This window comes from Solenopsis invicta, chromosome 4 (assembly GCF_016802725.1).
Source record: "Solenopsis invicta isolate M01_SB chromosome 4, UNIL_Sinv_3.0, whole genome shotgun sequence".
Lineage (NCBI taxonomy): Eukaryota > Metazoa > Arthropoda > Insecta > Hymenoptera > Formicidae > Solenopsis > Solenopsis invicta.
This window is the reverse complement of record NC_052667.1, coordinates 2,842,059-2,854,798: the sequence shown is the minus strand read 5'-3', so window position 1 is coordinate 2,854,798 and position 12,740 is coordinate 2,842,059. Positions and strand designations below refer to the sequence as shown.

Genomic DNA, 12,740 nt, shown 5'->3' with positions numbered 1-12,740 from the left:
TTCGACGATTGCGATCTCACGTTCCGCCGGCTCGCTCTTCCGTCCCGCGATTAAGCCGCGCCGTTTCCTTTTGCGGCGCGATATCGGCGCGTGTTCCGCCGACGACGTGTGCATCCGGTCGTTTAACAAAAAGAAGGCCCGGGCGCAAACTGACCTGCGCTAACTGAAGTTTCGTGAGACTCGACGAACGCACGGGATAATCGTCAGGTCGGAAAAGGCACGTCCAACGTGGGTATATACACCCGTCGCTACGCACCTCCACGATTGGACGATACGGGCGGAAGTAACTTTCACGGTAAATCCCAAGTTTTCCGCCGGTCGCTTTGTTTGCCGCCGGTTTTATTTGGCAGGATCGAACACGTGCGATCTCGGGGGATATTGTTGTCGAATAATCAATAACATCAGCCGATTCTGTCTCTGAAGGCCCGAGTGCGAAGCGGGTTTCAAGGAAAGGATATTCTAAAGCTTTGCCCCAAAGCTCTCGTGCCTGTTCTAAAGAAGGTAGTTCCAAAAGAAGGAAGAAGAGGAAAAAAAATACCTGAATGAGAGCTTATACGATAAATTATGTTTTCCTTAATACCAACAGTTCTGTTCCAAAAAAACCGAGAATTTTGCGTATCTCCCTAATGTATAGGGAATTGAAACGAACTAAAACAAATCGCTCTTGGATCCCATTCAAACCCTAAAAAAATATGAAAGTTGTCGTGCTGCGCTCGTCTTTCGACACCGAATACCGGATACAACCTTTCCTTCTCGTGGAAAGACGATTGGCCGTTCGCAATCTGCGCGTCGTTTTTTCGAAGGACGAAGACACGCGGCGCGGCGAGAAACGCCTTGCGCAAAAGTCGTGAATTCATTCCTGGCGAGCGCTGGCGCGAAGCGAAGAGTCGTCCGCCAGAATGCGTTAAGCCGAGACAAATATCGCTGAGAGTCTGGCGACCGCGCGAAAGTTTCGAGCAGAACCGAGCCGCGTGGTGCATCGGAGTCTCTCGGGCACGATGCACCGCGGAGAATATCGCGTGGGCCCGAATACGTGGTCGGAGCCGCGCAAGGGCTCCGGAATGTTCGTCGCCTTCCTTTGCGGGCGACTTCTACGAATGTTGGAGTTTATACGTCGTGGAAAAAGAGGAGATATATTTCTAAGTAACGAGAAGATTGTAAGGAAAAGACTAATAGTGTAAATATAATAAATCTAATGGCTAATCAATTTAATACGCTAAGACAAAAAATTTGAATAAATATCTATTCAAATAGTACCTACTAGTAAAAGATTTACTTGCGGTACATAAATATTTATTTTATTAAGAAAAAATAATACTTGAATTAAATTAGTGCTTCTTGTACTAAATAAATATATATTTACATTTAAATATTTCGTTAGTACTATTCAAATAAGTATTTATTAATGTTTATTAATTTTTCTCTAATGATAATTCTTAATTAATAAATTCGATTAAATAATTTAATACATATAATTGTGCGTTATTTAAACGTGAGATCCCAATAATTTAAGTAAATTTTCTATTTTATTTTTGAATTTTTCCCGCTATCAAAAATTTTTCTCATAAGCTACAGTGATTATATTTTCTTCAAGAAAATAAAAGACAAATTTTAAAACTTTAGGATTGTTACCAAATCAGTTTAAACTAAACAATTTTGCTCTTTATGTTAATTTTTTTCTAATTGACGTTCCAGTGTCTAATATGTAGTAATGAGTAAATTTTTACGGAAATAATTAAATAAAGGACAAATAAAGATTAAAATAAAGAATAAAATTGAGTTTCGAGAAAATAAATAAATTTAAAAGACAGCTACCCAAAGTAAAGAACTGTCCTTTAGAATACAAAATACATGATCATCATATTATAAGCGCACTTTGATTTTTATATCAAAAGACGACGCTTTAGGATTTAATTCTGAATTTTGTTTTAAAGAAATCCTCAGGCTCTCGACATCTATAAAATCATAGATTCCCTCGTTTTCGTACGAATGACCGCGAGATGCTGAGGAAGGCATCCGTAGAGAAAGGGCTAAGAAAATGTCGCGCGTAGCGATGCCAAGCCGAGCCGTGTTGAACTGAGCCGCGCGCCGGTGACAGAGCCGGCCGCGCGTTAAATCATCGATCGCGACGCGTGTGGGTGCGCCACCGCGACGCCGGTGGGAGAATACATTTCGGATTTTTGTCCGTCGGGAATTTGCGTGCCACTAATGGCATCGGCGACGCCTACGGGATCCGAGGCTAGGCAACCTGCAACGTTTCGCGCGCGCTACCGCGTAAGGCGAGACCGGAGAGGCCGGCTACCCACCCGGTTCCTCCTACGGGAAAGAACGGAACGAGGAGAGGAGAGAAAAGACAGAGAGAGAGAGAGAGAGAGAGACGGAATCTCTTCGGTCGGACGGATCCACCTACGGGAGCGAGGGAGAGCGGGACCGAGAATGCCGGCCGGCCCGGAGCGGTTTAATATGTCCGCCCGTCCGATCGACGCGATCGATCGGCCAACTGAATCGCCGTATTTCCGCCAAACGAGTTCACCTACGCGCACGCCGATAGTTCTCGGTTACCGCTCTCCGCTCCGGTTCGCAGGACTGGTCCAGTCGCGACTTCCCCCGTCGCGTCGGTCGTCCTGCACAGGTCCCGCGTATACTCGGCTCGACCTCCGTTTCTTTCTCTCTTTCTCTCTCCTCCATTCATCCCTTCGTTCCGTGCATGTGTGTGTGTGTGTGTGTGTGTATGCATATGTACGCGCGGATTCAATTTTCGCCGCGAGCCTTCGGCGTAAATTTCATTAATCTCTCTCCGGCCACCGCGATTATACGCCCGACGTGATTATTTTTGGTACAACACATCGCTGACAAGTCGCGCCGGTTTTGCACGCAAGGACTTCACCGACGTTCCGTACTTGATTCTCGCGGAGGATGATAAAAATATTCTGGAAATATCCACAATACCCCTTTGTTCTTTTGTTAAGCAAAGTTTTTGCTAATTTCTTCCCGCTCATAGATGAAGAAATAATCAAGAAAATCGAGTAATACGTTATCGCTACACGAACGAAAGACCGATTTTACTGGAGCATATAATAATTTAGTCACGTACAGATCCGAAAACATCATTACATTGCACCAAAATAATCAAAAGATTTCCTGCAAAAAAAAAAAACAATCAAAAGTCCAAAAATTAAATTCTTCGATTCTTACGGAAATTTTATATTTATTATCTATATTTATATTGATATGAGAAACCGTTTTCTGTGTTTTGATTCTTGCCGCAACAAAATGATTACGCTATGACGCTACCGATAAAGAATAATTAATGCTTTAAAACTCAAATCTTTAAAAAACAAATAGACTTGTTTGGTTTTTGTAGGAAATTCTTTAATCATGTTCGGACGCACAAGTTGATTGCTAGAATATTAAAACCCCTTGCAGCGTTATCATTATGTTTGAGCATCCTCTGTAATTATTTTAATCCAATATAATCATTTTCAGATTTGCAAATCAGACCAAATTTTTATGCATTTCTTTCTTACGTATCGTTCGCGTTTTACGACTAATAATTAGCATCTTGCGGGAAACGGATTCTTTGGTATTGAAAGATGTCGGTGGTGCTCGCGCAACGTGGAGATTATCGATCTACCAGGCAATACATTCATATTCTAATGATGCGAACGGCACGAAGAGGCGTATGTACATTGCGATTCGCGATAGAGTTTCAGGAATGGAGAGGAAGAAGAAATGTTAAGTCAACTCACGTCCTTGCTCGGGACGCAGAGCGGCGTTCCTTCCTTGACGATTCCAGCCTCGACCATCACGCCGATCACGATCGGGTCCCTCGAGTTGAATACGTACTGAAATCCAAACGGGCCCACGGTTTAAAAAGCTCGCCGGAGTTCGGAGATCTCGCCGACGACGACGTCGCGCCGGCGTAAATCCCGCTTGTTTATCGCTCATTCGCTTCAACCCTCGCGGGCCGTACGCTCACCTGCGGCAGGATCTTCAGCTTGCACGGAAACACGGCGATGTGCTTGTTCTCGTCCCGCTTGCGCTGCTTCAATTCCTCCCTATAATTGGTGAATTTGTCGAACAGGTGGTAAATAATGTCGGCCTGGAAGATCTTGACGCCCAGCGAGTCAGCGAGCTCCTGCGCGTCCCTCTCGATTTTCACATCGAACGCGAGAATCGTGGCGTATCTGCGTACAAATTAATTAAACGGCGATTGATTAATTATAGTTCACCGTCGGCTGTTATTCTTTCCGACGGATTGCGAGTCTCGCGTACAATTTTCTTTAATTAAAAATGCTTGTAAAACTCGACTTTTACAAGTCAAACTTTCGCTATTAATTATAGAAACAATTAATTAAAACTTTTCAATTTTATGTACAAAAAAAAATAATAATAATAATTATAGTCCTTTATCAATTATCTCTTTTCGATCATTCAACATACTGAAAAGGAGTAATTTTTTTTTCATAAAAAATTATTAGAAAACTTTTTCAGATCAAACTTTGCTTGTTAATTAAACAAACACTTAAAACGATTAAAATTTTAACTTTTAATTTTGTAAAAAGTTTAAAAATAAAAACACATTTGTAATATTTAAGATATAATGTTTAAACTCTCATTTCGTGGAGAACCTGATAAAATTTGGAAATTTGAAAAGAGTGACGATTTTACTGTCGAGGTGTACTCACTGGCTATCGTGCTCCAACATGATGGAAGCTTTCATGACGTCTTTTTTGACGACCGGACCGATACGAATTCCGGAGTACTGCGAACAAAAACAAAAATATCATTAGCGAAGGAGAGATTGTTAAAACGCAAGAAAGATACCGAACGGCATCGCGAGCGAAGCGAGTGCGGTTTGTCATTACGCAAGTCGCTCCGATTTCGCTCGACAGCATGCAATGACTGTCTCTCTCATCTTGGCAACATTATTACATAGTTTCTTGCGTTACGTTATTTCGTACATTGTTACATAACGCGCGGAAAGGGTGAGAGGGGAGGGGGGAGAGGGAAAGATCGAGCAGCGATTGCTGTAACAATCTCTAACGCGACCGGAGACGCGAATCGCACTTGTCGTCCCTTTTGCGCGAACCAGTTTCTTACGGGCAACGTAACTTTTCATCGGCGTTAATATTCGTCACGCGTGACCACGCGGATGCGCAAAAAGTACCTCGCAATCCATTTGCTCGGACGAGAGATAGCCGTTTCGAAGATAAACGGAGAAGTCCCTCGTTGCCACCAAACAAATGATACGTCAAATCTCAATTTGGCTATAAATAAATAAACAAAAGAAAAACATCCCAAACAAATTATTATTGCGAATGCTTTTCGATGAATAACATTTAAATGTTAATTAATAAAAGTAACAAGAGTATAAATATTAATAACTGCTTCTCGGTAAATGGTAACGCGTCCATCGTCGACGGTGGGCGACGGGCGACGGGCGATGCGTTTCGCAATCCGTTTGGATCGCCTACGCTCAGCTACCGGCGAACGAATCTCTGGAATCATTGCCACCGAAACGCCAGGGAACGGATCCCGCGGGTCCTCGCCGTGTGTGTATACGGAGCGTCGCGCGCGTGTATATACGACTAGGCAAAAATAACCTGTGACGCATGCATGCCGCTCGGATTCGGCCGGACGGTGCAACGAGACGGGACGCGGCGACACGAGACGCGCGACGCAACACGTTGAAATAAACGCGACGCGGCGAGATGCAGTCGCAAACAAGCCGTTTCGCGGCTTTACCGAGAAAAGCCGCTCCGCGGTCGAGGAGCACCGCGAGCCGCCGCGCCGTAGTCGGGATTAAAGCCGACCGAAGCAGAACGAGACGAGCGTGTTGTCTCGTAACGTTACGGGATACACGAGAAGACGTTTCTAACTGAGAGATATCCTCAGAAATAAATATTCGTCAAAGATCTGTAAAGATCTCTCGGTAGATTTCAGCAGACGTTTTACGCAAATCCCTTAAACCTCGTGCAAATTAATGAAACTCTATTAATAATTCTCCGTGGCAAGTCGTTTTGGTATAAAATTCTTTTTCCTAATGTAAAACTCTTAAGGATGTACAGGGGACGTTTCTCCAAAGTTACAGATTGTTTTATTGCATTTGAAAGTGGTAGAAAAAATTTGGCAGCGATTTTCTATCTGGATAAAAAGTTATTTCAATAAGAAGTAGACATGTGCTCTAATAAAAATATAATTAATAATACAATGATAGTAAGAAAGCCTTCATCGGTCGTAACTAGGTTTTAGTGCTTTTATTTTTATTTATGTGATTTTATATACTTCTCCGAATTCAACCAGAATGTGCGCCGAATTTATTTCGGGGGGGGATGGGTATATAAATGCAAATCAGCATCAAGTATTATATTAAATTAATTAATTTAATATAAATAGTGATATTACTAATTCTTATTCGACATGCTGTGTTATGACCGAAAATTAATTCGGCGCACATTCTGGTTGAATTCGGAGAAGTATATAAAATCACATAAATAAAAATAAAAGCACTAAGACCTAGCTACGATCGATGAAGGCTTTCTTACTATCATTGTGTTGTTACACTATCGGTCCAATAACATATTTGTAATTATAATTAATAATAAAATAATGAAAAAAAATTTTAATTTTTTTATTTAAGTACTTTAAATATTCAAGATGGTTTATGTAAAGTTTCACTGTAATGGAGAGATTAATACTGTAAAATAAACAAAATTTATTTATTTATAAAATGACTAAACAGATAATCACAATAAAACTTTATATAAATCATCTCGAATACTTAAAGTGCTCACAAAAAAAAAATTAAAATTTTTCTTAATATTGTAAAAATAATTTCTAATAACAAATAGAGTAAATAAACTATAAAAATGTTATTAAATAAAAATATAATCTTATTCACACAACTTTCATACGTATATAATTTATTTAAAGTGTTAATATTAACATTTTCAAATTTTATTTATTTTGTAGGGACCATATGTGCGATATATCCTTAAAAAATAATTGTCTAAAATGAATTACGCACGATTCTTACTAATGAATTAAAATTATACTATGACATAAAAATAATTCCGTATTTCTATTATGTCTCAATGTAATTTTAATTTATTTATATGAACTTTATTTCAAGAGTGATTTACAACTAGCACCCTTACCCTACGTATACATGCATTACGACGTAATCTCACGATCCACCGGTACGAGATTCCACGTCATTTTTCACGTTAGAAATAAATACTATCTAGTATCGCAATTAAATGTCTCTTAATATCTTTTAGAATAAATCTAGAGAAGCGATTAATTAAGAGCACATATACGAGTTTATTTCCGATAAACCAGATTATATTGCTGTATATTACACTCCATCTCAATCATCAGCCTTCTCATCCTCGTTATGATTACAACCGAGCGTTTGCTTTCCGGTTTCGAAACGGATATCGGTTACCCGCTCTATCGATGTGGTCAATGTCTATAACGCGATACTCGATATACGGGATTAATTGCCGCGTTAAGAGAACTGCGATAGAGTTAAACATACTGTAAGTATAGTGTAACTTTCAGATTTTATCTCGCATCGAGCGTTCCTCTTTTACCCCTTATTATTCATTACTCACCGGTGCTCATGCACGTAAACAAGATCATTATATATATATATATATATATACTGCTTGTTTATTAAAATATTAAATGCCTCTACGCTGAGACAATAATAAACATATCAAAGTTTAACAATTGTAGAATTAAATGTATTAAAATATATGCAAATAATCATCTCAAAAAATAATCTTTCTTTCTTTTCACGCAACAGTAATTTTTTCTTGTCTTCCCTTCTTTCACAATAAACAAATAACAAAATTCCCATAGAGCTTATTAAAATACTAGCTTGCATAAACACTTTATAATAATTCTGCATTTCAAATATCCGCCTCTTCTTCCCTCTCATTTTCATTTCCAGCGCACCCTCGCAAACCGCATCCACCGCGATTGTAACGATAATTATTCCCGCAGGTATACAAACCGTGCACAAATGGTAGTTGCTATTTACGGGCCAATTCTCGAGCCGGTACCAAGCGACCGACGACGGAGGCGGAGATCGAGGGGGAGAACGAGGTAGAGACAAACGAACGAATGAACGTACGACGGGCGAACGAGCGGAAGATGATACGTTCCCGAGGACTTTCCAAGATAAGCGTGTTTTAGAACTTCCGGCGCGCGTCGCATTCCGATCTTTATATCAGATACGCCGTCAATATATTTTTCCCTCGGTTCTATTTACTACATGTGGCGGGGCACGCACATTTGCAGCTTCATAGAGCGACCAAGAACGAAGAATAAAGCGTAAACAAACAATTTTGTAACAATTCTATAATACCTGGATATTCAGCTCGTATAATATTCAATTGACAATAGATAGAATTACTAAATTGCTGATAATTGCCATTACTAATTGTATATAATCAGTTGTCTGTATTTAAATAATCATTTTGATTGAATTATGCGTTTTTCTTTCAGTTAAATTTTAGATAATCACTGCTGTTATAAATATTACTGTTATAAATAAATTATTAATATTTAATATTTAAAAGTTTGCAAATTATTATCTATATATCTATCCAATACAAATAAGCGGGATTTAAATGCTAGTTGTCACAAGGTCTTTTCTCTGTACACCATCAAAATTCGTAGCGAGTCGCGAGTTGACGATACTTCGCTTTGAAGGAACGGATGCTCTCGAAGAAGAGGAAGCGGGAGGAAGGGGTGGCGAACAGGAGGCGAGAGAGGAAAAGAAAAAAAAAGTCGAGTACAGGAGAGAGAGAGGGGGGGGAGGGAGGAAAGGGGATAGAAGGAGAGGAAAGACGAGACGGGAGAAGGAGAGAGATCTAGTACGACGAGAAAAGGCGGACAACACGGCAGATGTTGCCGGCGAAAGAAACGCCGCTGGTATAAGCGGGAGGAAGTTGGGAGGAAGAGTAAGACGGCGAGGAAGCGGGGTGAAAGGGGCCCCGGTGCACGGCACGGGGGGGTTAAAGGAGGGCTCGGGGGATCGGGACGGGGGGACAGAGAGGGAGGGAGGTGCTTCCGGCATTTAAAACCAGCCGTCGGGGGCACGGATCCTCTTTAGCCTCTCGTCGTAACTGCGGCACGCTGCGCCGAAGAAGGAAACGCTAATTTATTAAACTCGCCTCCCGTTCCGCTCCTCCTGCATATCCTGCCCGCGCGAGCGCGCGCGATTGGCGTCACCGAAGGACGAGCGTGCTGTGGCAAATTTCGGTTTTTCGCACCTTCCCGAAGTCACTATGGTCACCGAAGAAGAAAATAGGAAAGAGAAAGAGAGAAAGAGAGAGAAAGATGCATTTCATATGCTCAAAGCAATAATTTTCCAAAGTGTACGAAACATGGAGAAAAAATATAATTTATTATCATTCTTTTCCCATTTATCATAAAAACAACAAAAGATATAAAGACTTGTAAACATGTTGCTGATAAATGCATGCATGAAAAGAATTATACATAGATGTGTATTTTAGTTTAGAATGAGAATTTCAAGACACTTGTCTAGTGTCCTTCATTTCTCGAAAAATAAAATTGAGAAACAAATTTAAAAAAAATTTTTTTTTAGAAATACGAAAAGATCGACTAGCAAAGAAAAAAATACAATACTAGTGTTTCTTTTATTTTTGCTATACTAATAAACAAAGTTGTTTACTTGGCTAAATTTTTCAACTTGATTAAATTTCTTCAATTAAAGCATTTATGTGTTTAAGTTAAACATATAAATACTTGAAGAAATTTAATCGAATTGAAAAATTTAGTCAAGTCAACAATTTTTTTCTCAGCGTATAAGTAGAACTAGTACTATTTTTGCATTAAAAATTTTGTTCTCTCATTTTCCTTTCCTCATCTCCCATTATATAACACAAACATACAACGACGTTTTAAGATATGCACATGCACGAATAAACTCTAACAATAATCTCATGAATGGCCACAACAGCAGACTTTATTTGACGAATTACTCATTGGAACTCTAAAATGTGAAAGAAACTTCCAAATCATTGACACAGAGGACGATGAAGATGACCTCATCTAAAAACCCCGGAAAATGTGGCAAGAGAAAAAACCGGAAGAAAATCATTCGTTTTCAATGTTTTCTGAAAATTTTCGGATTAGGATGTATTATCCTTACCTACGAAGAATGGACAATAAAAATAAAAAATCTTTCAACGAATAAATCTTTGCGAGAGAGAAAGCCGATAATAAACCCATATATTCCCATACAATTTCAAATATAGTTTTTACATCAATAGGATCACAATTTAAAGTACAATACTACAGAAAGCTATGAAATATAAAAAAATAAAGGCTAATTTTTTTTAACAAAACAACTCTTTCAACCGGTCTATGTAGAAAAACCGGCCTAGAGAAGAGCCGAGATGAAGAGAATTCGATGGGGCAGCCCGCGTAATTCTCATCATTTATCTTCCACGAGGTTAATTGAAGTTGAACGCGTCAATCTGCAGCTTTCCTCGATCGCTTCGTGAAAATGCGCTCGCGACGCGGCGAAGCGTGCACAAGCGCTCGCTCGCTCGCTCGCACGCATCCGCTCCCATGTCCCCAGCATATGCAGGCCGCGCACTCATATGCCGCGGTTAGAAACAATGCGAGGAAACGAGCCATCTTTTCCTGCTGCACCGGCACCGGCACTGGCACCGGCGCGGAAGAGGAGCGAGCGCTGCGCTTCCGCCCGACTGTTACGCGAACGGCCGAACGAGCCAGGTAGCCGATCGGCTTGCCTCCGTACCCGACCAGATGCTGCGAAATTCTTCAGAATAGCAGAGGAATTCCGTCCCGCAGGAAGTGCCCTAGCAACAAAAGTTGAGAATTTTCCCATTGTACAGAAGTTCGCGCGTGTCCGAACGTTCCCGGTAAAGATTGTTCCTCTCCCCCCTCCCTCCTTAAGTTCAAATTCCGTAAATGTAAAATTTCACAGCTGACAATGAGATATTCTTTATTTCGAGGCTCACTGATATCGTGACAAAGCAATGTCCTTAAATGGCCGACAAAAAGACTTGCGATCGAGTCACGGTCGGTGGTGGATTTTCAGGCACTGCCAATAGCAATGAAAGAACAGAGAGAACAAGCGGTTGTCCGGTCGGGTAAGGCGGTAATCCAGATAGAATGGATTCGCAGGGGATAATCCGAGGGAATGAGCGAGAAATGTGTCGTCGCCAGCGGAGCGGAAATCCTAATTACGGATTGTGTAATTTGTTAGACAAGAACGATTGGTATCGTGGCGGTGGTTATGAAAATGCATTAGTCTCGTTTCGAGGGAACCCCGAGCCTCTTCTTAATGCATAACTGGCGTGTAAGAAACTGCTGTCGTGCCGAGCGTTCGGAAACAATGCGAGGAAGCGAACCATCTTTTCCTGCTGCGTTCGCATTGAAACGGAGCCGAGAAGGCGGACGCTCCGTCCGCTCGTGACGGCGCGCTCTTGCTCCGCTCCGCTCCGCTCAGCTCAGCTCCGCTCCGCTCCGGCTCCGACGTACGCGCACATTCAAGAAAACGCTTCGAATAAAGCCAGCCACGAACATACAGGGTGGCAAAAAAGCGATCCGTCCTTCGTACCAAGGCTGATAATAATCTACTAATTGATACTTATGGCGCGTTAATTAATAATTGTATAATTACATCACATTATGTTAATTATTAGTTATATTAACGCATTATATCATTATTATATTACCATGTAGTTAGTTTTATATCAACCGTACACTCAGAGAAAAGTTGTTAACTTGACTAGATTTTCAACGTAATTAAACTTTTCTAATTCAAGCATTTAAATGTGTATTTAATTAGAAATAAGGTTAAATATATGAATACTTGATATGCTAACTAAAATTTCAATAAGTACTTGAAGGAGTTTAAACAAATTAACAATTTTTTTTTCATTCAGTGTAACACTAAAAAATTATTTAATTATAACTAATATTATTAACTGTTTAATAATAGTTATTAAATTAATTATTATATGTAATTTAATAAAGTTATTAATTACATTTTACAATAAAATAAGTATGTTAATGTAATGAGTTATTTCCTCGTATTACTAAGTTCCTCGATTGCCGATTTCGCAGAAAATCTGGGAATCTCGCTGTTCAATTAATGGCGGAACGCGCGATCGACACGCGAGATCAACACGTTAATCGGTGATATTATACCGCGACGATAGCCGTGGTATTACGCAGTTTCGACAAAAAAAAAACTCCCCCCCCCTCCCCGATATCAGTCGTACTCGCGTCGCTGCGACTATGTTAGTGACACCGCCTGCCGTTACGTAACGGTCGCCACGTAACGATTTCGGTAATAACAAAATGCCGATGGTATCTGTCGTAGCACAGCTACGCCGTAGCGAGAGTCAACCCGGTCTCGAGCGAACGCGGCGATTGTTCTCGCGATTAATTGTCGTTACCGAGTTGCCACCGGTCTCTCTATCCACCTGTTTCACCTGCACACGCCTATAGGCAGGTAATCGTCAATCAAGACGCGCGCGCCGGGCAGGTTCCAAGAAGGGCGCCGCGTAAAACCCCGCGATCCCGATCAGGGGCCGCAGCATATTCCGATCCCGTTCGGCTAAGCGGGACGAGGACAGGAAAGACCGTCGCCCGATAAGAATCGTTAATTCAACGACCGCCATTGTGCACCGATCGCGGCCGAGAGGCGCGTCGTATTGTTT

General features: G+C 40.9%; 1 protein-coding gene and 1 long non-coding RNA gene across 2 annotated transcripts in view; both read right to left on the bottom strand.

The window, feature by feature from the left end:
* Positions 1-12,740, bottom strand: part of LOC105195674 (eukaryotic translation initiation factor 5B) — a 42,876-nt gene that overhangs the window by 20,453 nt on the left and 9,683 nt on the right. The window contains exons 12-14 of the mRNA XM_011161185.3: positions 4,689-4,765; positions 3,980-4,187; positions 3,750-3,845 (exon numbers count right to left, since the gene is read on the bottom strand). Of these exons, the coding sequence (XP_011159487.1) occupies positions 3,750-3,845; positions 3,980-4,187; positions 4,689-4,765 (381 nt within the window). The remainder of the gene's footprint in view (positions 1-3,749; positions 3,846-3,979; positions 4,188-4,688; positions 4,766-12,740) is intronic.
* On the bottom strand, positions 4,998-6,204 carry LOC120357461. Its single transcript, XR_005574469.1, has 2 exons — positions 5,389-6,204; positions 4,998-5,270 (listed from the first exon to the last, which is right to left on the bottom strand). It is a non-coding gene; the product is annotated as an uncharacterized LOC120357461 (long non-coding RNA).